This window comes from Phoca vitulina, unplaced genomic scaffold (genome assembly GCF_004348235.1).
Source record: "Phoca vitulina isolate PV1807 unplaced genomic scaffold, GSC_HSeal_1.0 scaffold73, whole genome shotgun sequence".
NCBI lineage: Eukaryota > Metazoa > Chordata > Mammalia > Carnivora > Phocidae > Phoca > Phoca vitulina.
Genome location: NW_022589776.1, coordinates 3,827,469 through 3,854,185, shown reverse-complemented (window position 1 = coordinate 3,854,185; position 26,717 = coordinate 3,827,469). Strand labels below are relative to the sequence as shown.

The window sequence follows — 26,717 nt, the reverse complement described above, 5'->3', positions numbered from 1 at the left end:
CATATTTTAAAATAAATTCCAGATGGAATGACTATCTGGGAAAAAAAATGGAACTTGTTAAGTATTAGAAGAAAATACAGGATAGAAGTTTAAAAAATCTTATAGAAAAAAGTAAAGCAGAGGGAGATAACGCAGGGAGGCAGCTGGTAGAGAGTGGAGAGCTGCAGTTTGAAACAGATTAGACAAATGGCCTTAGTGAGAGCTGTCATTTGAGTCAATACCTGAAGAAAGTGAGGGAATATGCCATGCATGTTTGAGAGAAGAGCAGTTGTAGGTTCGGGGACTATCAGTTACATTGGCCCCTGAGGTAGGAATAGGTTTGGAATTTTCTAGGTTTGCCACGCCAGTGTAGCTGGAGGAAGGGGGAGCAGGGGTGGCGTGTGAAGGAGGCAAATCCCATACATTTTGTAATCACTTTGCCTTTTTCATGAAGTTGAGTAGGAAGCCTTTAAAAGATTTTGAACCAAAATAATGATGATTTGACTTGTTTAAAAATGGACTATAAGGGTCAAGTATGGAAGCAGGGTATCAGTATGGAGCCTATTCTAATACAGACATGAGATAATGGTAGCTTGAATGAGAGGGGCGGCAGTGAGCTATTGAGAAGTGGTTAGATTCTGTTACATTTTCAAGATTGAGCTGAAAGAGTTGCTATTAAAGTTAGTTAATACAAGGGATGGGGTTAGTTAATAAAATGAGGAAGATGTTTGGTGGGGAATTCAGAAACTCAATTTAGGACAGATTAAGATACCTGTTAGATTAAAATTGGAGCTGTCAGATAGATATGAACCAATAAGAGAGAGGTCTGGTATGTGAAATAAACATTTGATCATTATCAGTTTATAGGTTTAAAGTCACAAGACTAAATGAGATCCCCAGAGAAGTCCTCATAGATAAAAAGATGAAGCATGAGGATACGTGTACTGGAGGATACTTGAATGTGGAAGTGGAGGCAGGAGAAGGAAGAAACAGTCTATATTGTGATGGAGCTGCTAGTGAGGTACGAGAAGAATCATCTCTGTTGAGGAGGGAGCTATCCTCTAAGTCAGCTATTGCTGAAATTCAAGTAAGATAACAATTCAGAGTTGACTATTAGATTTAGCAACCTGAAGGTCAGTGTTGACATTGATAGAGCATTTCCAGTGTTGAAGATGAAAGCTTGGTTCCATTGCATTAAAGCGAATGGGAGGAGAAGAATTGAAGCCAGTGAGTATGGACAACTTTTTTGCAACAGGTCTGCTATCAGAAAGAAAAGAAATAGGGTGGTAGCTAAAATGGAATGAGGATTTTAAGAGATACTTTGTTTTGTTTGTGTTTTACTTGAAGAGAACATATTGAAAGACTTATGGGAAAGATCTAGGAGAATGGAAAAATTAATAATAGAGGAGAGAGAAGGAGAATTGAGGAAGCAATCCTGGATTAGGCAAGCAAAAATGAGATCTAATGCACAAGTAGATGGATTAGTCAGATACAGGAGCTTTGATCCTTCCTCAGAGTGACAAGGGAGGTGGCAGAGTATATCAGAATATGTATTCTGGTAAATGGAAAGTGTGGTGGTGGGAGCCTTTGGAAATTATTTTCTTATTTTTATATTTTTGCTAAACCAGCAAAATAATCTGCTGACAGTGATAATGAGGAAGGAAATGGGGGAAATTGGAGAAGAATGAAGAAATTGTGTACCTGTCTTTACCCAAACAGAAGAGTCTGTGTACAAGGGAAATTTACCATGAAGCTAGGCAGTGTTAAGGGCGCCACTTGAAGATAGTGATGTTGAATTTAAAATTAAATGTATTAAAATGCATGTGATTTTTGACCGAGCACTTCATATTCTATATTTAATGATACTCTTGCATATGTGAAAGGAGGAGGACACACATAGAAAGATATTTTATTGCAGCATTGTTGAACAGTGAAAGATTAGAAAGTAAATGTTTCTCATTAGTAAACTGATTAAATAATTTATGATACATCCATATGTTTGAATTCTGTACAACCATTGGGAAAAAATGAGGTAGCCCTAATATGTACTAATATGAAATGATTGTCAAGATACTGTGGAGGGGGGGATGTAAATCAATATGTATGATTTCATCCCATGTGTTTAATTAAATAAAAGAATATGAATACATAGATGCTTGTTTATGCACAGGATAATGCTAGTAGGATGCATAAGCTGAAATTATGGGTTGCTTCCAGGGAGGGCAGTTGGGTGCTTATTTGGCAAGATTGGAAGGAAGACTTGTTTTTCTCTGCACTTTTTGAACCATTGCCTATATACATATTTTTTTTTAGAAAAAAAATCTTTTTTTTTTAAAGATTTTATTTATTTGAGAGAGAGAATGAGAGAGAGAGAGCACATGGGGAGGGGGGGAAGAGTCAGAGGGAGAAGCAGACTCCCTGCCGAGCAGGGAGCCCAATGCGGGACTCGATCCAGGGACTCCAGGATCATGACCTGAGCCGAAGGCAGTCGCTTAACCAACTGAGCCACTCAGGCGCCCTAAAAAAAGTTTTAAGAAAAGATTCAGGCCATGTTGTGGTGGATCTTCAGTAATAGTTGGAGTATGGATTTTACATCGTGGTAAATGAGCAGAATTATGTGAACAGAGCTGTGTTTTTGAAAATTTACCTTTTTATCAGTCCTTCAAATAGATTAGAAAGGAGGAAAGTCAGGAGTAGCGGACTTGGTAAAGAAGCTGTTGGGATAGCTTAGTGTTAATAGGTTAGTGTTAATGCATGCCTAATTCATATTTCTGTGAATTTCTCAAATGTTGTGTTCTGGCTTTTTAACATCTTATTTTCCATCCATTAGCTAGGTCAGCGTTTGGCAGATAACAGGCATACTGGATATTTGATGGCTGAGAATATTCATGCATCATCCACTTTCTTCCAGTAGGCCTCAGTAATCAGTGACTCTTGAATTTCTGTAGCATCTTCTGTTTCTATCATTTGGCATCTTCTTATATTGTATTATAGTCTTTCCCAGTAATTATAAACCCTCTGAGGCTATCTTGCTCTTTTTATCTGCCTATGTTTAACTTGTTGTGTAGGGTGAATTATTATATTATTACTATCATATATATAATATAGTATGTATAATTATTCTGTGTTATTGTTTACTTTGTCTTTGTATATGTTCTTTGAAGACCAGTCCTTTTATTCTCATTAAAATGGGAGTGGCTTTTTTTTTTTTTTAAAGATTTATTTATCTGAGCGGGGGAAGGGGCAGAGGGAGGAGAGAATCCTCACGTAGACTCCTCACTGAGCGCAGAGCATGACACGGGGCTGAATCCCAGGATCCTGAGATCATGACCTGAGCTGAAATCAAGAGTCAGATGCTTTTTTTTTTTTTTTTTTTTTTTAAGATTTTGTTTATTTCACAGAGAGATCGTGAGAGCAGGAACAGAAGCAGGGGGAGTGGGAGAGGGAGAAGCAGGCTTCCCGCAGAGCAGGGAGCCTGATGTGGGGCTCGATCCCAGGACCCTGGGATCATGACCTGAGCCGAAGGCAGACGCTTAACGACTGAGCCACCCAGGCACCCCAAGAGTCAGACGCTTAACTGACTGAGTCAACCAGGTGCCCCCAAATGGGAGTTTTGCTTAGTGATTGAGAGCATAGACTCTGGAACCACATTGCTTGAATTTGAATTATCTAGTGAAGTTTGGGCAAATTACTTAACATCACTATAACTTAGTTTCCTTATCTATACAATGGAGATTTGAAGAGTAAATATATTTTATGTGAGTGCTTAACACAATGCTTTATACGTAGTGAGTATTATATATGTTATGGAAGGTTTAGCTATTACTATTGATTGATTTTGGAGAAAGTCAGTTGAATAACATCAATTCATATTTACTTTACCTGTGTTTGATCTGCCTGTTTCTTTTTATTAAAATGTCCAATTTCATTGTTTCCTTGAAATTATAGCAGCCTCTGTCTTTTGAGGCACACTATCTTGGTGATGAATTAGACCTCTAACAACTGTTAGAATTAGACCTCTAACAACTCTAACCTTTACATGTTCTTTTTATAAGTAGGATTCTAGTGTTAAGGGATATGAATCCACTTTGCTAATACTTGTTTTGTAATTGCAAAACCAGTATGACACAGTGGGAGCACTGATTCCCTTGTTGGGTTATTGCCATCTTTGCATTGCCTCGGGCCACACTGTACTAGAGAGATAAGTTAACCACCTGTCCTGTGTGGTCTTTTGCCTTGATGGTTAATCACTTGACCGATGGCCCTTTTGACAAAGACTATAGCCAGTTTCCTACAGCTGAATTAACCTTTTACAACTGTTTAAATAAATCACTTTTTTTTTTGCCTTTTTATTTATTTTTTTTATTATGTTCACTTTTTAAAAACAGTTGAAACATTTCAAGTGTGAGAGAAAAATGCAGTTTATTTCCATGTTTTAAAATGAGACCCCATTAATATTATTTTTCAAAGCAAATGTTTGTGTATTTTGAAATTTTAAAAAATTCTATGAAACTGAATTTATCATTGCAGTAAACTGTCATAAACCACTTGCTTTAAGAATTATTGGTGGGGGGCACTTGGGTGGCTCACTTGTTAAGTGTCTGCCTTCGGCTCGGGTCGTGATCCCAGGGTCCTGGGATCGAGTCCCACGTTGAAGCTCCATATTGGGCTCCCTGCTTGACGGGAAGCCTGCTTCTCCCTCTTCCACTGCCTCTGCTTGTGTTCTTGCTCTTGCTATCTCTCTCTCTCTCAAATAAATAAATAAAATCATAAAAAAAAAGAATTACTGGTGGGTTCCTGAGTGGCTGAGGTGGTTAAGTGTCTGCCTTTGGCTCAGGTTGTGATCTCCGGGTCCTGGGATCGAGTCCCACATTGAGGCTCCCTGCTCGGCAGGGAGTCTGCTTCTCCCTTCACCCCTCCCCCCTGCTCGTGATCTCTCTCTCTCAAATAAATAAATAAAATTTGAAAAAAACAATTACTGGTAATAGTGGATAGCAGAAATGAATTTTGTATAACAAGCAAAACATACTACAAATTTTTTTAAACTTAATTGCACAAGCAGGTATGTTTGAATTTGTTTACTTTTCATTTTGCTTTTGTTTCAGCTTAACTAGTCACTGTTGAATTATTTTTGTTTGTGTTATCAGATTCCATAATTAAAGCAGCTAAAATATTGTATTGTGAAATAAGAGGCCATCCGTTTTGGGAGTAGCTCTGAAAAACTCTCTATACCTAAAAACTACACTGTTAATTTGAGTTAAATCCTGAGTCTTAGTGATGTGTGGAAGTACTTGGATTTTTTTTTTAAAAGGCAGCTGTTTATCTCCCTTTTTACCAAAATTTACTAGAAATATTATTCTTAAACTTTTTGGTTAGTGTTTTTATTAGAATTTTACAGTTTTTAAATTATAAAAAACATAAATATCCCAGAATATTAAAAAAGGATACTGTATAGATCCTTGATACCCCAATATTTAAGAAGAAAACATAACCAGAACATAATAAAAAAAATAATGAAGTCAAAAGAAAAAGTTAAGTTTTTCAAAAGTTTTATTTATTTGAGAGAGAGATAGAATGAATGGGAGAGAGAGAGTCTCAAGCAGACTCCCCACTGAGTGCAGAGCCTGATGCAGGGCTTGATCTCATGACTGAGATCATGACCAAGAGTCAGATGCTTTAACCAACTATACCACCCAGGTGTCCCTAAAAGGTTAATTTTTAGTATGAGTTAAGAATGAGCTAATGCAGCTAAATAATAACCTTTGTTGAAAAAAGAGAGCTATCTTGAATAACAGGGTAGCAACAGAAGAAATAATAAACTTACTGACTTATTTACATCATCAAATCAATTCTTTTGACAATTTTTATTTATATGGTAATTTTCTCCCTGCATTGTCTTGGGCTGTTGTTTTAATAAGCTAGTGTTTAAACTTCTTTTTTCTTAAAACCTGAGGGGTTGGAAATGGCCCATTAACTTTTACTTGTACAACACCAGAACACTGTCGATTTATTAGCCATGTATGTTTGCAGGTGGAGTAAAAGTATTTAGGGATAATTTAACTAGTTCTTCCTTGAAGTCTCAGCCATGCCCAAACCTCCTAAGTTAAGGATAGGATTTCAGTTCTGATAACTATTCTTTGCCAGACACAGTAATATTTCTCCTTCAGTGGCATTAGGCTATGGGTATAAATTGAATCAGGATAGATAAATAGTTGCGATCAATATAGTTATGCTGCATTAGACCATAGGGCAGAAGCTGAGTCAGCAGTTCAGTTACAGTTGTTGTACAAATAAATCCATTGCATTGCCACATAGTCCTATGTTATTGGAGGGAGTATTTACTGATTTGTGCTATAGTCAATGACATTTAATGAAATTATTTTAAATGTTATAAAATTAAGGAAGGATTTAAAGCTATAATGAAAAGTGACCATCTCAGTGTGTTTTTATGCAAAATATTCTTCCTGTGTACCTATTTCTTTTATTTGTCATCATTAGCTTAGCAAGCTTTTAAATTATTAACTAATAATTAACTTTGTATAAAAGGATATCACAGGTAACCCAGAAAGAAAAGTAAATATAGGTATTTATATGCAGTTAGTGGATGCTTGATATATGCAGAGTACTAGCATATCATCTTAGCCACTAACAAGCTGACTAGGGAAATTGCTTCACCTCTAATCCTCGGTTTTCTCATTTGTAAAATATGGATAAAGATAATACCTATCTCATAGGGTTGTTATGGGAATTAAATGAGTTAATATATGCAGAGGTTATGCTTAGTGGTCAGTGAATGTTAGCTGTTATTGTGTAATTAATTATAGATCAGTGAGAATTCTTATGTATTCTCTAGCCTTATGGCTAAGCTTCTAGAAAAGATGCTTAACTCATTGAGAAATAATGTGTGTGATGATTCATTTCACTCTTCCATTAGGTTACTTAAATTTCTTGCTGTTATATAACAACTTTGTTGAGGTTCCAAGTTAAGTTCTATAAAGGTGAATAAGGTCTGCTTTGCTTTGAAGTGTCTTATTTTGGAACTTGTATAAGAAGTCAGTAAGAGAGGGGTGAATTCCCTAAGTAACTCTATAAAAGGGAGATTTTTAGTTTTTCCCTTTTTGTGGCATAAGGAATCTGTATTGGGGGTTCATAAGTCATATCATTTTTGGGAGGTTAGAAATGTGTTTGGGAAAACATAATGATAAATTAATTATTCCATTTTTATATGTATTTTATGCCTTTGTCATCACCCTTTTTTTATTCAGTAATTCAGTTTGTGTACTAATTTATTTATTAAAATAACACTAAGTACTGTGAAATTCTGTCATCCTCACAAAATGGTAAAAGGGAAATAGAATTTATGAAAAGATTATTTGGTAATTCTCTTTTGACATATTTTTTAATATACCAAACCATTAAATCTTTCCTTGCTACTTTTATAATTTAACTTGTTAGGCTTTACAGTTGGGGAGGTTGTAGTATGGTTACTAAAGTTGAATGGAAAAACATGTCAAGTTTCTAGGAACAAAATAACTATAAGCAGAATTCTGTAGCTATGCACAGTTCTCTACCACTTGTAATTTGATATGTCTTGATAATGACTTTATCTGGATACAGTGCCTAGTATAGTTTGAGGGCATTTCAAGTAGATCTCTTATTATAGACATAATGACTTTAGAAATAGAAAAAAACGTCTGAAATGTTGTCACTGTAAATGTCACAGGGATAGTCAAATAGTCTTACTGACCAAATATACACTTTATTCCATAGTATTGAATTTGACCGGGACTGTGACTATTTTGCAATTGCTGGGGTTACAAAGAAAATTAAAGTCTATGAATATGGCACAGTCATTCAGGATGCGGTGGATATTCATTACCCTGAAAATGAAATGACCTGCAATTCCAAAATCAGGTACTTAGATTATTTTTTTGGACATGATACAATGTGTGTATAACCTTTAATATCTATGATTCATATGAATTTGTTATTTTACCGTACTGTGAGACTCCTTATTCATTCATGGTAAACACTAATTGTATACAAAGGATACTTTATAATCTGTCTTATAGATATTCGTTGCTTTTTCTCTGTGGGGGTTAGTAGTCATTGTCTTTCTATTTGACAAATGAAAGTCTTCTCTTTGTTTCACTTAATCAAATAAAAATTGTTGTTGTAATTGGCTTCCATGGTGTGTTGAATAAAGGATTACTATAGGCTATTAATAGTGTCTGAAAGTCAGGAATTTTTTCCCTAGTATGTGCATGTCTCCAAATTTTATAATTGTTTATAGTTTTAAGAATTCTTTTTATAAGAACATTCTGCTGCTTTTCATAGAGGGCCTAATATTTAAGTTTCATATAGTAAGGGTTAAAGTTCATAATGAGTGCTTTTCAAATCTGAAATACTGTTAAAAATGCAGAAAGTGAGAATTACTTCAGATCTGCCTCCCCCAGATCTCAGGGGAATCTTAGAATCTGCATTTTTAAAACAAGCTTCCTAAGCTATTCTCATTGGCAGTGGCTGAAAATGGAATGATACAAGGAAATCATCTAATAATAAATTTATTTAGAACTTTGAACATTTTTTGGTTATTCTTATAATCTTTTTTACCTGAGTGAATGACATACATAGTTTGGTTCTAATGCAGTCTGTTTGGAATCCTGTCCTGTTAAAGTCTGAGGCATCCAGGCACCTCTTCATAGGATTATACTTTAAATAAATCCATGCAATGCACTTAGCATAATACTTGGCCATTATCAGGATTCATAGTAAATGTTACTGAAATGACCATGTGGATTAGGGGGTTTACCTTTTCTGTCTCGACAAATGTGAAAATATGGCAATAGTTTATGGCACGTTGGAGTAAATGGAAGAAGCTGTTCAGGGCTGGAAGCTATGGGTTTAGGACTGAGAGGATCATGTGTAAGAATGCCTAAAGCCAATTTGGAGCACAGCAGTTGTGAAAGTGACCCAAATTACCCAAAACCACAGCTATTAAGTGGCAGATGTGGAATTTGAGCTCAGGTCTATCTAACTCCAAAATTTAGCTCCTTTGACTGTCTGTATAACTTCTCACAGAAATCCAGTTAATATATGTAAACATGCAAACGAACTCTTATAGTCTCTGAAATTTAGCAAGAATGTGACCAGTAGAGAGTAAAAGACTTTATTGTTTTCATGTGCTTTGAAGTAATCTAGGTTAATTGCTTTCTAAGTGGCTTTTTTCCTTAATATACATTAGTTTTAATACATGATTCACATATGTGTCTTTACCAAAAGCATACATTTTTAGATGTTGCATTCTCAGTTTTGGAGCACTTGAGAATAGCTGAAACGATAAAATGTTAAAAGCTTTCATTCTAACTGTTATATTCAGTCATAAGCTTATATTAGTTAAGATTTTTTTTTTTAAGATTTTATTTATTTATTTGACAGAGAGAGACACAGCGAGAGAGGGAACACAAGCAGGGGGAGTGGGAGAGGGAGAAGCAGGCTTCCCGCTGAGCAGGGAGCTGATGCAGGGCTCGATCCCAGGACTCTGGGATCATGACCTGAGCCAAAGGCAGACGCTTAACGACTGAGCCAGCCAGGTGCCTCTAGTTAAGATTTTTTTTGTATGTAAATACAAAAACCCAATTCAAATTAGTTTATTAGCTTATATGATTCAACACATCTTGATCCAGGGGCCTACACAATTTGATTAGGTCTCTATCATTGTGCTGTGGCATGCTTTGTGCCCTGTTGGTCTCTGTTTTCACTCATAGATATGCTCTCCTCATGTATGAAAGATGGCCAGTGGTGGCTTTAGGCTCCTATCCATCTTTTGGCTAGTGGTCAGAGTGAATAGTGGTAAGGGTCGTTACTTGGTAGCTCAATAGAAAAACTTGGGAGTTATTTGATATATTTCTTCCTAGCTGTGTTGTGAGCAGATTGATTATGAAGCCATGTAGACCATTTCAAAAGGGTTCTAATCCTTCTGTACACATCAAAATTTTTGTATTCATTGTTATTTATTTTTACATAAAGTAAGGTTTAACTATATTTCTTTCTTTCAGCTGTATCAGTTGGAGTAGTTACCATAAGAATCTGTTAGCCAGCAGTGATTATGAAGGCACTGTCATCCTATGGGATGGATTTACAGGACAGAGGTCAAAGGTCTATCAGGTAAATAAGGATACTAGCTATTTAGAAACACATTTTTACTTTATAGTTATAGTTATAAATTTATAATTTATAATTACAAATTTTAAGCCACTATTTAGCATTTTTATACCTATATAATAGCAAATAATGCTTTTAATTATAAATTTAAAGCCACAAGCATTTTTTATCCCTCTGTAATAGGAAATAATGCTTTTCTGGAGCATCGCTTCAGACTTGTTTTGCGTTTGTAGAATGTGTCAAATGAATTTCCAAAAGCAATAAAATATGTATATATAAAAAGTTTGGGAATTACTTCGCATGTCATTTGTTTTCATGGCCTGTTCTCTTTCCCTCTCACCAGAGCAATAAATTGGTATCAAGTTTTTTGCTTTCTTTATTTTAAGATCTATATTCTGTCTGAGACTACTTTGTCTTCCTTCTATATCCAGGAGCATGAGAAAAGGTGTTGGAGTGTTGACTTTAATTTGATGGATCCTAAACTCTTGGCGTCGGGTTCTGATGATGCAAAAGGTACTATTTGAATCTCTTCTACTTTCCCTCACTCCCTTACCCCCAACTTAATCTTTTTACTAGCAGAGATGCAGATATTTATTAAAAATCATAACAATCCTTTGTGATTATTATTCTAAAAATAATCTAAGTACAACAATCTATATCTCTTGGAGTGAAAGAAAAATGAATATACTACATCTTCATTATAATAATGTTTTCCAGATTCATGTCATGTGGTGACATTTTTATAACCAATTCCTTTATATATAACATCAAGTAAACTTTTTTTGCTGAAATATTTAGACAGATCTCTGTTTTAAATTATATTCAATTTCGGGGCGCCTGGGTGGCTCAGTCGTTAGGCATCTGCCTTCAGCTCAGGTCATGATCCCAGGGTCCTGGGATCGAGCCCCGCATCCGGCTCCCTGCTCAGCGGGAAGCCTGCTTCTCCCTCTCCCACACCCCTGCTTGTGTTCCCTCTCTCGCTGTGTCTCTCTCTGTGAAATAAATAAATAAAATATTTAAAAATATATATATTCAATTTCTAGTGTATACTAAAATCTTTTAATGAAGTTTATCATATTTCAGAGAAAAATTCAGCATCTTTTTCTGCCAATTTAATTGACCTCTTCTATTTTTTCTTTTTTTCTTTTTAAAGATTTTATATTAGATTTATAAAGCCCTGTTAACAGATTTCTGTTAACCTTATAGTTAACGGCCTTAATTTTTTGCCATTCTTTTCTACATGTAATCTCCAGACTAGTGATTAGATAGGCAAAGATAGCTCTAGTGTTGAAAAGTTTATTTCATAATGATATTCTGTAAGTGGGAAATGAACATGACTAGAGTTTCCCCCAAAAGATAAAAAAGTAGCAAGTTTTTTACCCGTATTATATATAGATTGGAATACCTTTCTTCTTGGTTGTTTTAAGAAATTATCCTTGCATTTCTAAATTATTTAGACCATCATATGACAGTCGATATTTGCATGTTAAATGTTCTTTTTCATAGTATCATGGGGATAGCTTTTATTGAGTTGAATACTTGTATTTTTGTACTGAAGATTAATATTTATTCAAAGGTGGTAACTGGTCAGAGTCTTCCTCTGGAAAATAGAAGCCATTTGAAACAATTTAAGAAGAAAGAAGTAGAAAGGGATTTTTAGAGTTACTTATTCATGTTAAATTATATTAAGATCACATAACATAAAATTAACCATTTTAACTATTTTGAGTGTACTGTTCTGTGGCATTAAGTACATTCACATTGTTGTGCAATCTTCACTACCATCAGTCCATAGAACTTTTTTCATATCACCAAACTGAAACTGTACCCATTAAACATAGCTTCTCATTTCCCCTTTGCCAGCCCTTTGCAGTCACATTTCTGCTTTCTGCCGCTAATACTTCCTTGTTTCCAGTATGTGTGCTTTTCTTTCTTCTTCTTTTTTTCCTTGCTTTATTGTACTTGCAAGAATTTGCAGAATGGTGGTGTGTAGGACTGGTGACGGCAAACATCCTTGCCTTGTCCTGATCTTATGGGGAATGCTTGTAGTCTTTTGTCATTAATATGATATTATTAGATTGAGACTTTCATTGGACATGTTTTTGTCAGGTTAAGGAAATCTCTTATTCCTTGTTTGCCAAGAATATTTATCATGAATGGATGTTGAATTTTATCATGACTTTTCTGTATCTGTTGAAATGATTATATTGGTTTTTTGTTTGTTTGTTACCATGATCTATTTTCATATCTTGAAGTAGCCTTATATTCCCAGGACAAAACCCCGTCTTAGCCATGATGTATTATCTCTTTTCTGTATTGCCATGTTTGATTTGCTAATTTATTTTTTTTAAGGGATTTTTGCATCTATATTCATGAGGAGTATTGGCTTTTATTTTTCCGTTCTCGTAATATCTTTTTGTGGCTTTCATATCAGGATAATGCTGGCCTCATAAAATGATTTGTCTTGTTTTAGGGGATATAGATGGAAGTGATCGTTTAGAATTGTTGTTTTGTTTATAAATCTTTGTTATAACTTGTGATTGAAGCTTTCTGAGCCTTGAGTTTTCTTTGTGTGAAGGTTTTAATTAAGAATTTATTTTATTATTTTTTTAATTGAAATGTAGTTGACATACCATGTTATATTTGTTTCAGGTGTACAACATAGTGATTCAGCAACTCTCTATGTTATATTGTGCTCACCACAAGGGTAGCTCCTGTCACCATACAATGCTATTACAGTACCATTGACTGTATTTTCTATGGTGTGCCTTTTAACTAGTGACATAAGAATTTAATTTCTTTGGTAGACTTAGGACTATTCATCTATTTCTTCTTGAGTGAGCTTTGGTAGTCTGTATCTTTCTGGAATTGGTATTTTGTGTCCTCTCATTTAACTATTATTTATGTATTATGTCAGCATGGCATTAAATTTATCAATTTTAATGATCTTTTTCAAATATCTAACTTTTGATTTTGATTTTTTTTTTTTTTTTTGCTATTTTTCTATTTGTAGTTTCATTGATGTTTGTTCATTAGCTTTTTTCCCCCAACATTAACTATTAATTTTTTTCTTTGGGTGTGATTTCCTTTCTTTCTGTTTTGTTAAAGTTGAATTTATGTCATTGATTTGAGCCTCTTATGTTTTCTAATATAAATATTTCCAGGTATACATTTCCATTTAAGCACCACTTCAACTGACCCCTCAAATTTTCATATAATGTATCTGTTCACTTTTAAAAGTACATGTAATTTCTCTTGTGATTCTCTTGTTAAATTTGCTTAAAATTTTCAGAAATCTTTTGGTTATTGATTATAGCTTAATTCTAGTTGGAGAACATATTTTATACGACTTTAATTCTTTCATATTTGTTATGATTTGTTTTATGGTCCAAAGTATGATCTGCCTTGGTAAATATTCCAAGTGTTTTGAAAAGAATCTGTGTTCTCCAGTGGAGTGTTCTGTAAGTGTCAGTTAGATCAGAGTTATTGATAGTATCTTTTGGTTTTCTATATCTTTGCTGTTTTTGTTTGTTTGTCTTGTCTCCTTGTTCTACTGATTATGAAACAGGAGTGTTGAAATCTGATTTTATTTCTCCTTTCAGCCAGGAGCAGGTGTTTTGCCTCTTTGTTTGTTTTGGTTTTTTGAAGCTGTATTGTTAGGGTCTTAAGCATTTAGAATTGTTGTCTTCATGAATTGACCCTTTTATCCATATATAATGTTATTCTTTATCCCTATTAATATTCTTTCTTCTGAATCTAGTTTGTTAGATATTCATCAAAGCAGTAATCGCTTTTTCCTCTCCTTTGAAATTCTACTTACATGAGTGTTAGACCTTTCATTTTGTCTTATAGGCCCCTGAGTCTCTGTTCTTTTTGTGTCAGTATCTTTTGTCTTCTTTACATTAAGTTAATTTCTTTTGTTGTTTTAGATCACCGGCTCTTTTATCTGCTTATTTCTATTTTGATATTGTTCAGTCCAGTGAATCTTTTATGTAAATTACTGTATTTTTTTTCTAAAATTTAATTTGATTCTTACTTCACAGTTCCTGTATTCCTTCTGAGTATTTCTGTCTCTCTATTACTTTTAAATGTGTTTACCTTTACCCCGTGGAGCACAGTTACAATAGTTGCTTTAAAATCTGTTTTATAATCCCAACATCTAGATTTTAGCATTGGTTTTTGTTGATGGGATCTTCATTTGAAAATTCTTCATGTTGTCATGGATTTTTGTATGTTCAGTAATTGGTGAGTTGTATCTTAGGCATTTTGAATCTTTTGTAAGACTCTGGGTCCTGTTCAGATTTTCTGGAGAATGTTTTTTGTTTTGTTTTGTTTTCAAGCAGTTGATCAGCAGTTTAGATGGTGACTGTATGTTCTATCTTGCTTTCTGTGTAAGTGATAGTTCCATTGTCCTGTATGTTCTATCTTGCTTTCTGTGTAAGTGATAGTTCCATCGTCAGGGTGGTTTTCAAAGCCTTTGCTGTGCTACATTGGTTTGTCTCATGCATATGCTAGTCGGGAGTTAATCTGGAAATTGAGTCGTCTTTTCAGTTGTAGTTCAATGCATAAAGCCTTTGTGATGCTCCTTTGTGTCTGTCTTACACATACAGAGCTCCTAAGTGACTAAAAGACTTAGGCCTGTTCATACACAGAATATGGGATCTCTTTCTCCAGTGCTTTCTTTTCCAGGTTTCTCCCATATTCCTTGTCCCCCTTTCTTACTGAGGCTCTGTCAAGAAAGTTGGGGTTTCTCTACAGACGAGTTACTCCTTTTTATGACCACAGAGATAGAGTTTCTGTGGGAATATTAGCTTGCCATACTGCTGTAGCTCTGTGATGGAAGCCCACCCAGGGGGGAGAGTTAGAGAAGAAGAATACAAAAAAAATGACCCTCAACCCTCTGGCTTGCAGGAATGCCTTTTACCAGTCTTATGGTTAGAAACACAGGGATTTTCCTCAGTTTTCGCTTATTGAGGTGCTGATTTTGGCATGCCAAGGAAAAAAAGGAGGGAGAAAAGAAATGGTACTCTTACCCCTGCATTGGTTACTTCTTTAAAGTTTTGAATGTCCTTCCCATAATGACTACTTTTCCTTACTTTTTGGATTCCTCAGACATTTGCTTTTTGCTTTTGTTTTTGATATTGTCCTCAGAGTAAACTCATAGTGGGAGAGATTGGCTATAGTGGGCTTACTTTATCTTGGTACTAAAAGTCCCAAATGCATTTAAGCCCATCTTAAAATTTTAGTATTACGTAAATGTATTTATCACTCTTTGAGTGTTTGGTGATTTTTACTTATAAAATATTGCTTATAAAATACTGCCTTTGTGATAATTTATAGTAAGAGAATATTTTAAATTGCTTTTCATGTATTTTACACATATATTTAGCATTTTATATTTTTTATATTTTTAACATTTTATATGTTTTGTATTAAATTTTTAATAGTTATTAATGGATATTATTTTTCAATCCATAATACTAAGTCCTTATAAATGACATTTTTTGTACTCATGCTGTTATTTGTTTATTTTATTTAATTCTGTGTATTTAAAAAATAGTTTACTTTCAAATATATATGTACATGCTTGGATGTTAAACATGAGTGTAGCAGGCTAATAGATGTAGTATTGCTATGTCTCAAGTTAATCAGGAAATAATTTTATGAACCAATTTATAACTTCTTTATGAAAAATATATTTTCCTTTTCAAGTACATAAACCAAGAATCATTTGCAATAAATAACCTTGCTTTTGAATTGGAATAATCACATCCTTTAAATGTTTTTTTATCCCCAAATATGAATTTGAAGAATATTTAGGCTTTAGAACAGCAATAGTTATAGGTTCTTATTCATTCCAGATTTTCATAGCTGCATACATTAATGTCAAAGTGATAAATTTGAAATCTTGACAAGTTTAAAAAATTAATTTTAGTTAATGCATACTGAATGAAATACTTTTTTAATCAAAGGACTAAAAAATGAATTGCAACATAATAGCATTAGGATAGCAGTTATCTTTCCTCTAATTTATAACTTTAGGCAGTTATCATTCCTATAAGTTATAACTTAAGTGTAATATTTCCTGTATCCAAGTGAAATTAAAAGGCTTATCTTAGACATTCTCCCAGATGGCCCCAGTGGTCTGTCTCCTAGTATCCTCATACTTTCCTCCCCATTGCTCCAGTCTGTGTGATTGGTAAAATACTACAGATGTGAAGGTATGTCATTTCTTAAATTAGTTTATATAAAACACCATAGCCTCTGTCTTCATCATTCTTTCTTTAGTATTTGGTTCAATGTGGAGAAGCTAGCAGTATTGTCATAAGCCCAAATGACGGGGCGCCTGGGTGGCTCAGTTGGTTAAGCGTCTGCCTTAGGCTCAGGACATGATCCCAGAGTCCTGGGATTGAGCCCCACTTTGGGTTCCCTGCTCAGCAGGGTGTCTGCTTCTCCCTTTCCCTCTGCACCTCTCCCTGCTTGTGGTCTCTCTGTCTCTCTCTCTCTCAAATAAATAAATAAAATCTTAAAAAAAAAAACAACAAACTCAAATGGTGGGAGACTGCGTCCTCATGCCAAGAGCCATGTTGAGTGAGCTTGCAGTGGATCCTGTAGTTCAGCTGAATGGTGACCTCTCTGGGCCCTTGAGACTTAGCCAAGACTACCTAGCTAAGCTGCTCAGAGATTCCTGACCCTCAGAAACCGTGTGACAGTAAATTTTGTTGTTTTAAGTTGCTAAGTTTTGGGGCAATTTGCTGTGCAACAATAGCTAACTAATACAACAAGGTCTGTTTTCTCTATTTGATCAAGTTTAAAAGAAAAACTTATGTTTGGTAAATCAGTATTGTCAAAGTGAACATCTTTGTGATTTATCTTTCATATTTTTTTAAAAAGATTTTATTTTCTAATTTAAGTGTCATTTTGTTCTAGTTCATTCTAATGCTTACTTATATTTAATTGTTATAAAATACTGATGTGTAAACCTTGTTTATAAAGGTTCTTAGTGATTAGTAGTGGAGTTATGGGGATAGTAGGTGCTCCATAAATATGTGGTGTGGGTTAACTTTGGCTTGCTACTTTTTTTGAGTACAGTTCTACCACTTGATATTCTAATCTATAAATGTTGTATTTGACTTGTAGACTTTTAATTATAGCTAGCCATTTCATCTCAGATTGTATATCTTAATTGCTGGGACAATTTTATATTGATTGGAATAGCACATAATTCCTATTAGAAAATAACATGAAACAAACCAAATATTGCTATTTAAAACTCTTATTCTTTTATTTTAATATTGAGTGTCTTATTTTTCTCTTAGGAGGCTAATAGATTGATTAGGTTGTAAGTAACTTTTTTAATGGTTAACTTATATTCAAGGTGCACATATTTAAAGAAACTCTCCATGGAATTCCACTTGTAAAAGATAAATTATCCCATTCACACAGAGAAAATCTCTATTCTTAGGAAATACCATTTTATAGAAGTGAGAGTTGGAACCATTTTTACTTTTTTTTTATTCCCATTTACAGATCACCATATTAGTATTCCTAAAAAGATTCTAAAATTTTACTGTGCCTCCATCTTAATACTGGTTTTCAACCCCAAATGCACATTGGAATCACCCAAAAAGCTTTTAAACAAACACCAATACCTGTACCCCAACTGGGTATTGTCCAGGACAGGTCATTGGGGGACAGGACATTGGCGCCCATTGAAAAGATGGGCAGGAAGATTTTTGTTCTTGTTATAGTTAGTGTTCATTATTAATTGTAATGTGTAACCAGTATCTTGAAAATCTGTCTTATGTGTGTATTCTGTTGTCTCTGAAGACATTTTTGATGTATATGATCGTTGCTCTGGTACCTTACAAGACAACAGCTCACCTTTCTATTTCTGCTCTCAGATCTGACCTGCTCTGATCAGTTTTTCTGTAATCTTTACAAATCTCAGTATATACCATTGGAATAGACTAAATATCAAATATTAAAAGAAACATTTAAAGTTTAGCTAAACAATGCTGTAACATTACTTTAGACACACTTAAATCATATAACTGAGTTCCTACATAAAATTTTAAAATCATGGAATTCTTAATTGAAAGATAAAACAAGCACCACTTCCAGGTACTTTAAAAATGGCATTTGTTTTCTGATATATATAATAAATATGAAAGTGTGTGTGTGCGTGCATGTGTGTGTAGGAGTGGGATGACTATATGATTCATCTTCCACCCATGACACTTGAGAAAAATACACACCATTTTTTTTCAGTAGGCTCCATGCCCAGTGTGGGGCTTGAACTCACCACCCTGAGATCAAGTCACATGCTCTACCGAGTAAGCCAACCAGGTGCACGGCCCCCCCAAACACCATTTAAAGAATACTGAAACAAATACACATGTATCTCTATATTGCCTTTTTTTTTTTTTCTTCCCCACTCTTTTATGCTTTAGTTATGGGATCATGTTACCTCTCAGCACATTTTTAGTCTGTTGTTTTCTGACTTTGAAACTATGCTCTCTTGGTTTCAATACATTGTTCTGTTACTCAGTCATTTAATTTAAAGGTTTTTGGTTCTTGTGAACTAAAATGCTTTGGATTAGTATGAAAAGGCAACTGTAGCAATAAGCAGACTTTCGCGGTTACAGAAGCATTTGCTAATGTATTGTTTAATTCTTTTCATTTTTATTTTTCTTTACTTTTAGTGAAGCTATGGTCTACCAACCTAGACAACTCAGTGGCAAGCATTGAGGCGAAGGCTAACGTGTGCTGTGTTAAATTCAGCCCCTCTTCTAGATACCATTTGGCTTTCGGCTGTGCAGGTAAGAAATTAAAGCAGCTTTGTCTTCTTTTGATGTTGGTTGAGTATCGTGGCTAGGATAAAAGACTGTAGTTTAAAACAAATAATTTGCCTTGTAGGTTTAAATTTTGTTTTGGTTATTAGACTCTAAGTTAGAAGTATGCAGTGTGCTGTCATTACTCATTTATTGCTATGCCTTAATTTCCGTATTCTGTCACCATCTTTAATACATAGAGATGGTTTGTTGATTATTTTTGTTGCTTCTCTAAGTCTTTGCATGCATGAACTAATGCTTATTCATAAACTTAGGTTGTAATGATGTTTAAATGATTAAACTATATTATATAGACATAGGAATCCATTTTTTTAATTAAAGGAAATCTATTCATTCCTTCAAAAATTTAATATATATATATAAATTATATATATGGGACAGTGAATAAGACAGATAAAATCTTTCATCATAGAATGCATAGGAACATAGGAAGTTCTTAAAAACATGTTAGCTGTTATCATAAGAAAGAATTTTTTGCTAACATATTTTTCTTAACTAGGGTGACCAAATGTCTGCCTTTGCCACTCGTGGTTTATACTTATACTGTCATAATTACTTTAGTGCCTTCTTTCATTCTCAGTAGTGTTGTTGGTTGGAAGATAAATCATATGGTTATCCTGAGTCCTTTGTCTTCTGTATCTGTCCGCTCCCCCCAAATATTAACTAGAACAGTAAACACCTGTAATTCAACTTCTGCATTAGGAAATCTCCTTGATTCTGTTTGTATTGATAATCTCAGTTTATTTAAAGATAAGTTTGGCACCATATAATGAACACAGAATCACCCTTAAAAAAGGAAAAGCACAATTTAAATCTTATTTGTTATTATACCCTTTCCTTATTTCAACTTATTTATTCACTTATATAATGACATAATTTCATAGTTAGTTTCAGTAGAGTGTTGTCTAACATGTATCTGTAAGTAGAATTCTCTTTCTGTTAGCATACAGAATTTTTTTTTCATGATCAAGTGGTATTCTTTTCCATTTGAACCTACTACTTCCTTATTAACTCCCTTTTCTATCACTGACTAGGCAAGTTGATTAACTTATCTCCCCAGGTTTCTTATCCTTAAAATAGAGATAGCCCTTTGGGGCTTTATGAGGATTATGAAAGGAAAATGTTATATGTAAAGCTCTTATAATATGGTACTTAATAATTGTTTAGTTATTTTCATTATTAATATTCTATCATGCATTGAATTAAAATAGCTTATTGAGTTTTATTGTTATGTTCTATTTTATAAACACACTGACCATTGGCCATCATTTATGAATAGAAGTTATTAGTATTTAATAGGTACAAATACCAGATATGAATGTCTTCAAAATTTTTCCTTCCTGGTAAAGGGAAGCCTACTTTATGTTTTATCTTTTAATTTAATTTAATTTTTAAGTTTATTTACTCAAGTGATCTCTGTACCCAACCTGGGAATCAAACTCACAACCCTGAGATGAAGAATTGGAAGCAAAAAAACTTCCGACTGAGCCAGCCAGGTTCCCCTAGGGGAAACCTACTTTAAAAAAATGCTTTGCTATCTGGCAGGTTGTTTGCCTTTACTGTTTTAAATTTTCATGTATTTCTTACTTAATTTTTGGATTTGCTTTTCCATGTATGCTTTAAGATTTATATTTTTCCAATTCTAGAAGAATTCTTTTGGGATTCTCCTCTGAATTACATTATATTTATTTGTTATTTTTGGAACCACTGGCATTATTAAGATAGTGTATCTTCCCACATAGTTACATGGGGTATTTTTCTCTTTGTTGGGATTATTTTCTATCTTACAATGAGATTTTATAGTTTACTTCATTTAGGTACAAGGTCTTTCTGGTTAATTTTTTTCTATGTATAATTTTTGGTTCTATTTTAAATAAAATATTTTTTCTGTTTCTTATTTTAAGTACTGTTTTCTAAGAGTAGATAAAATTTTTTGATATTTAGATATATATATATATATCTAGGCACCTTTAAATGTTTCTTATTAAATTTAGTAGTTTCTTACTAGTCTTTGAGTTACCTATTTATACTTGATAGTGGCCAAAGTGTTGTTTGTATTTCTTCTTTTCCAATGATTTATTGCCTTCTCTTCTTACAAGGCAGTGTTATAGGATACTAGTGATAGTTACTTTCCTCATCTGATTCATTTAGTTGAATGGGCTTCAGTCTTTTACTTTTTAGGGTATCTACTTTTTTTTTTTAAGATTTATTTATTTGAGAGAGTGAGAAAGAGAGAACATGTGCATGGGTGGGGGGAGTGGCAGAGGGAGAGAATCTCCAGCGGACTCCACAATGAGTGCAGAGCCCCACTCAAGGCTCGATCTCATGACCTTGAGCGTGAGATCACGACCTGAGCTGAAACCAAGAGTCAGACGCTCAGCTGACTGAGCTACCCAGGTGCCTCCAGGATATCTACTTTTGGAGAGTAGTCTTTATTAAATTCAAATGATTCATTTTACTGTTTCTTAGGAGCAACTGCAGTATTTCATCAAGTGCTTTTTTAGCCACAGTTGATATAATCATATGGTTTAATTCGTTGACATGAATTATGTATATACATTTTCTGATTTGAATTATATTTGTGTTTCTAGAATAAACCTTGCTTGAGCATAATGTGGAATTCTTTAATGAATAGCTTTATTTATTGCTGGTATTTTTGTATCTATAATCATAAATTTGATCTATAATTTGTTTTTTTAAACCATTTTAATCATTATTTTATAATTCCTAGTATACAAGTCTTGAACTTGTCTTGTTTAATTTATTCCTGAGTATTGTATTACTTTTATTTTTTTAATTAAAAAAATTTTTTTTCCAAGTTTTTATTTAAATTCCAGTTAACATAGAGTATTTTATTACTTTGAGATGTATTGTGAATGGAATTGTTTACTTAATTTTATTTTTGAATAGTTTGTTGCTAGAGTTCAGAAATACAGTGAATTTTTTTGTATTGATCTTGCATCCTGCAATCTTGCTGGTCTTGTGTATTTTTTCCTCTTAGTTTTATTGTGGATTTCGTGGGATTTTCTACAGTTAAGATCAAGTTATCTGTGAATTAAAATAATTTTATTTCTTCTTTACTATGTTAATGTCTTCTTGCTTACTTGTATGAGCTAAAAGCCCACGTACAATGTTGAATGGAAGTGGCAGAAGGAACTTCCTTACCTTATGGAGAAAGCATTCAGTCCTTCACAATTAAGTGTGATATTAGCTGTGAGATTTTTGTTGATACCCTTTATCAGATTGAGTAAATTTTCTATTCCTTTGCTAAGTATTTATTATGAATGAGTGTTAGATTTTGTCAAATGCTTTTTCTGTGTCTATTGAGGTAATGTCTATTGAGATAGTTTATGTCCTTTATTATAATGTGGGATAGTTCGTTGTTGTTTTGAATGTTAAACCAACCTTCCATTCTTGGGGAAAATCTCTCTTAGCTATGGTATAAAATCCTTTTTATATGTTGCGGGATTGAGTGTTCTAATGTTTTAAGTATTTTTGTGGTATTTGTAACTTTCTTGTGATGTTTTCTGGCTTTGATAGCAAGGTACTATTGGCCTTATAGAATGAATTGGGAAGTATTTATTTACTGAATGAGTTTGTAAAGGGTTGGTATTATTTTCTTTAAATTTTTTTTTAAGATTTTATTTATTTATCTGAGAGAGAGTGAACGAGAGAGAGCATGAGTGGGAGAAGGGGCAGAGGGAGAGGGAGAAGCAGATTCCCCACCTAGCAGGGAGCTCAATGGGGGGCTTGATCCCATGTCCCTGGGATCATGACCCAAGTGGAAGGCAGATGCTTAACAGACCGAGCCACCCAGGCACCCCTCTTCTTTAAATATTTGATGGAATTTATCAGTGAAACCATCTGGACTTTGACTTCATGAGGATATTTTAAATACCTAATTTAATTTCTTCTTAAAAGTTTATTCAGATTTTCTATTTCTTTTTGAAATCAGTTTTGGTAGTTACTGTCTTTCTGGGAATTTGTATGTTTAATTTTTCTAATTTGTTGTAATAAAGTCGTTCTAACATTCTCTTATAGTTCTTTTAATTTCTGTAGTGTTAGTAGTGTCCCTTCTGTCATTGCTAATAGGTCTTTTTTGTCTTCTCTCTTTTTTCTTTTTGGTGGGTCTAGTTAAATATTTGTCAGTTTCTTCAAGGGATGTGTCTTTATGACAGGTGCTTCAGACCAGAATGCCGTGTATTTCCAGTGTTCTTAACATTGTTACCCAAACTTACTTGTTGGAAGGGTTAGAGATCTGTAGGCTGAGCCTCTTAAAATGATTCTTAGCTCGGGGCGCCTGGGTGGCTCAGTTGTTAAGCGTCTGCCTTCGGCTCAGGTCATGATCCCAGGGTCCTGGGATCGAGCCCCACATCGGGCTCCCTGCTCTGCGGGAGGCCTGCTTCTCCCTCTCCCACTCCCCCTGCTTGTGTTCCCTCTCTCACTGTGTCTCTCTCTGTCAAATAAATAAATAAAATCTTTAAAAAAAAAAAAATGATTCTTAGCTCACCGTAAATATCAATAGACCAAGAGAGCTGTTACTTCTTTCTCATCCAATCGAGATCAAGATATGTTGAGTTCAAGAACGTTATGCCATTACTATAATCAAGAGATCAGAAATCTTTCACTGTAACTGATACAAAGCTGGAGACTGGACACTGGAATATTACATTAGAAAACCTCCACATCTTTACAGTGATGCTTGCAACAAAAATATCCAAAGCAGAATGACCACCAAGTTTCTATCTTTCAGATCTTACATAAGTGTATCCCTGTGCTGGAAACTCATTCACATCTGGAAGCATAACTTCAAGAGAATCTGGGCAATATAGTTTTTAACTTTCCATCCTCCATAGGCTTAAATAAGGTGGTAGGAATGGATGCTGAGGTCATTGGCCCTATCCAGCACAATGCAGTTTCATATGAGTTAAGGACTTACTTTTTCTAACTTTGAAATAGGTGTTTAGTATCCAAGCAAGCATTAATAAAGGCAGTAGTTTATTCACTGCCTTTAATTGTATCTTTTACTGATTGAAACATGCATTTAATCATAAAAACTTATATTACTTAGAAAACAATGACTTATATCATTTTCATTTAGAATTGCAGCATTTCTTAGAATGTAGACTATTGTCTAAATGCTTATTTTTCAACTATAAAACATCACTCTTTAACTGTACCATTTATTTTACCACTGAGAGAAGTACAGAGTCACATTCATGAGATTGCTTATTAAATATCATTTGTGATGATGAATTTGACATTAGGAGTGGGCTGTACATTTTTAAACATTGCTTTTGGAGTTAAAAGAAATAGACAATGAATGAATAAGTAAGCTACCAACCAATTATATTTTCACTGCTGTTACAAGGGCACTGTGGATCCTACCTACTGGGTAGTGATGCATCATGCTAATTCAGCTTCCTTGCCTCCTTCATTTGGATAATATCTTTCTATTTGGTACAATTAATTCATTTCTCTCTCTCTTTTACTTCATCATTTGCTCATTTACCTTTTATCATAATATAAAAAGATGTCTAGTTTTTTTTTTTAATTGGAGAGTATAGCATGAAAAGTTTCTTGCAGTATAGTAAAAATTCGTAAGCATTTCTTTTAAAATATCAAATCCTTAGTCATGGTCTCCTTGAAAATAGTAGACCAGGAATTTTAAACTACTTTTTTTGTGGTTAATATTGAGAAAAAAGCTTTGAATTTTATTTTAAACCATTTAAAAATCTGTTCTTAAGTACTGAGATTATCTGAAGCATGCTTTTACCAGAAGACAGGATATTTTTAACATAAAGGTGAAAATGTTTATTAATTGTCTGTTACTTGATTACTACATAACATTTTTTTTATTGAGTAGAAACAGGTAGGAAAACAATTTTTCTCCAATTTTCTTCTCTAAAGCCAGTTTGGGAGAGCATTGCAAGACGAAATTGAATTCCTAGCAATCTGTGGTTTTAAGAGAACATCAGAGTTACTTGCATAATAACTTGAAGCATCTTGTAATTTTTTAAACTATAATTATTATAAAAGACAGGAAATATGGGTACTCTTAGGCATTCTTTTTAAAGTAATAATAGTTTATTCCCCCAGAAGTTAGTGATATAAATCAAAGGTAAGGTTAGTATTATTCTGATTTAGGAGTGGTATTTATGCTAATAACATTTCACTGGGAAGGAATACTGTTTCTAGAACAAACAGGAATTCTGAAATAGCTTATTTAACTCTGTTACCAGTAAGCATTTTTTTAGTTACTGTAAACTCTTTGTTACTCTCAGTAAGCTGAATAGTTCATATGCATAAAAACACCATTTGTTTTCTTATTTTTAATACTTTGCAGTTTTTGTGATTGGTATAATGACTTAGTTTTCAAAAGGAAAAGATAATCTTTTCTTTGTATTTTGTTGTTGTTGATAAATTTATGTTTAAATATCTTTATTACTTCACTTACTCTAAAACTTACAGTTGCTTCTTACTGCTTAAAGAATAAATATAGATTCCTTTGCTTCTGTCTAAGCCCTCCATGATTGGCTTCAGTATTCCTTATACTTGACTCCTATTATTTACTCTGAAAATTTTTACTCAGAAGAATTTTTTTTTTTTTTTTTTTTTAAAGATTTTATTTATTTGACAGAGAGAGACACAGCCAGAGAGGGAACACAAGCAGGGGGAGTGGGAGAGGGAGAAGCAGGCTTCCCGCGGAGCAGAGAGCCCGATGTGGGGCTCGATCCCAGGACCCTGGGATCATGACCTGAGCCAAAGGCAGACGCTTAACGACTGAGCCACCCAGGCGCCCCCAGAAGAATTTTTTTAAAAGATTTTATTTATTTATTTGAGAGAGAAATCTTTAAAAAGGGTGGGGGGCACCTGGGTGGCTCAGTCGTTAAGCGTCTGCCTTCAGCTCAGGTCATGATCCCGGGGTCTTGGGATCAAGCCTCGCATCGGTCGGGCTCCCTGCTCAGCAAGGAGCCTGATTCTCCCTCTCCCTCTGCCTGCTGCTCTGCCTGCTTGTGCTCTCTCTCTGTCAAATAAATAAATAAAATCTTAAAAAAAAAAGAAAAAAGAGCGAGCATAGGGAGAAGCAGAGAGCGAGAGGGACAAGCAGACTGCACTGAGTGTAGAACCTGATGCAGGGCTCAATCCCACAACCCTGAGATCATGACCTGAGCCAAAATCAAGAGTTGTATGCTTAACTGACTGAGCCACCCAGGTGCCTCAACTCAGAAGAATTTTTATAAAGATTTCTTAATTCTGAGTACAGCTGTCTGAGGCTATTTTATATATGCATCTTCAACTTTTAAAAATTGATGTAATCGTTTAAAATTGTGTATATTTAATCGTACAAACAGTACAAGATTATATCCTCATTCTCAGCTTTCATATGTAACACATAAAGCTTAAGTTCTCATTCACCAAGCATCATTACACTGCCTCTTCAGAGACACTATTGTTAATAGTTTTGCAGGTGTCCTTCCACAGATAGGTAGATACAGCATTTCTTGAGGAGGCCAATAAGCATTTTTCTTTATTTAGAACAGTATATTTTTTCTTTAAAAAATTAGGGTTGATTCTAAAAGATGGACAACTATGCTATATAAAACACAAGTTTAGAGTATTTTTAAATCTCTCTTCTATTCCCCCCCACCCAAAATATAATTAATTCCTTTCCATTTAAGAAGCTGGTGTTTAGTTTAAGGGGCTATGAAACCTAAT

General features: G+C 34.1%; 1 protein-coding gene across 5 annotated transcripts in view; it reads left to right on the top strand.

The window, feature by feature from the left end:
- COP1 (COP1 E3 ubiquitin ligase) overlaps positions 1–26,717 on the top strand; it is a 262,526-nt gene that overhangs the window by 137,361 nt on the left and 98,448 nt on the right. For all 5 annotated transcript variants that reach the window (XM_032393455.1, XM_032393457.1, XM_032393454.1 and 2 more), the window contains 4 exons: positions 7,750–7,893; positions 10,038–10,146; positions 10,575–10,656; positions 18,849–18,965. In XM_032393455.1, the coding sequence (XP_032249346.1) occupies positions 7,750–7,893; positions 10,038–10,146; positions 10,575–10,656; positions 18,849–18,965 (452 nt within the window). The remainder of the gene's footprint in view (positions 1–7,749; positions 7,894–10,037; positions 10,147–10,574; positions 10,657–18,848; positions 18,966–26,717) is intronic.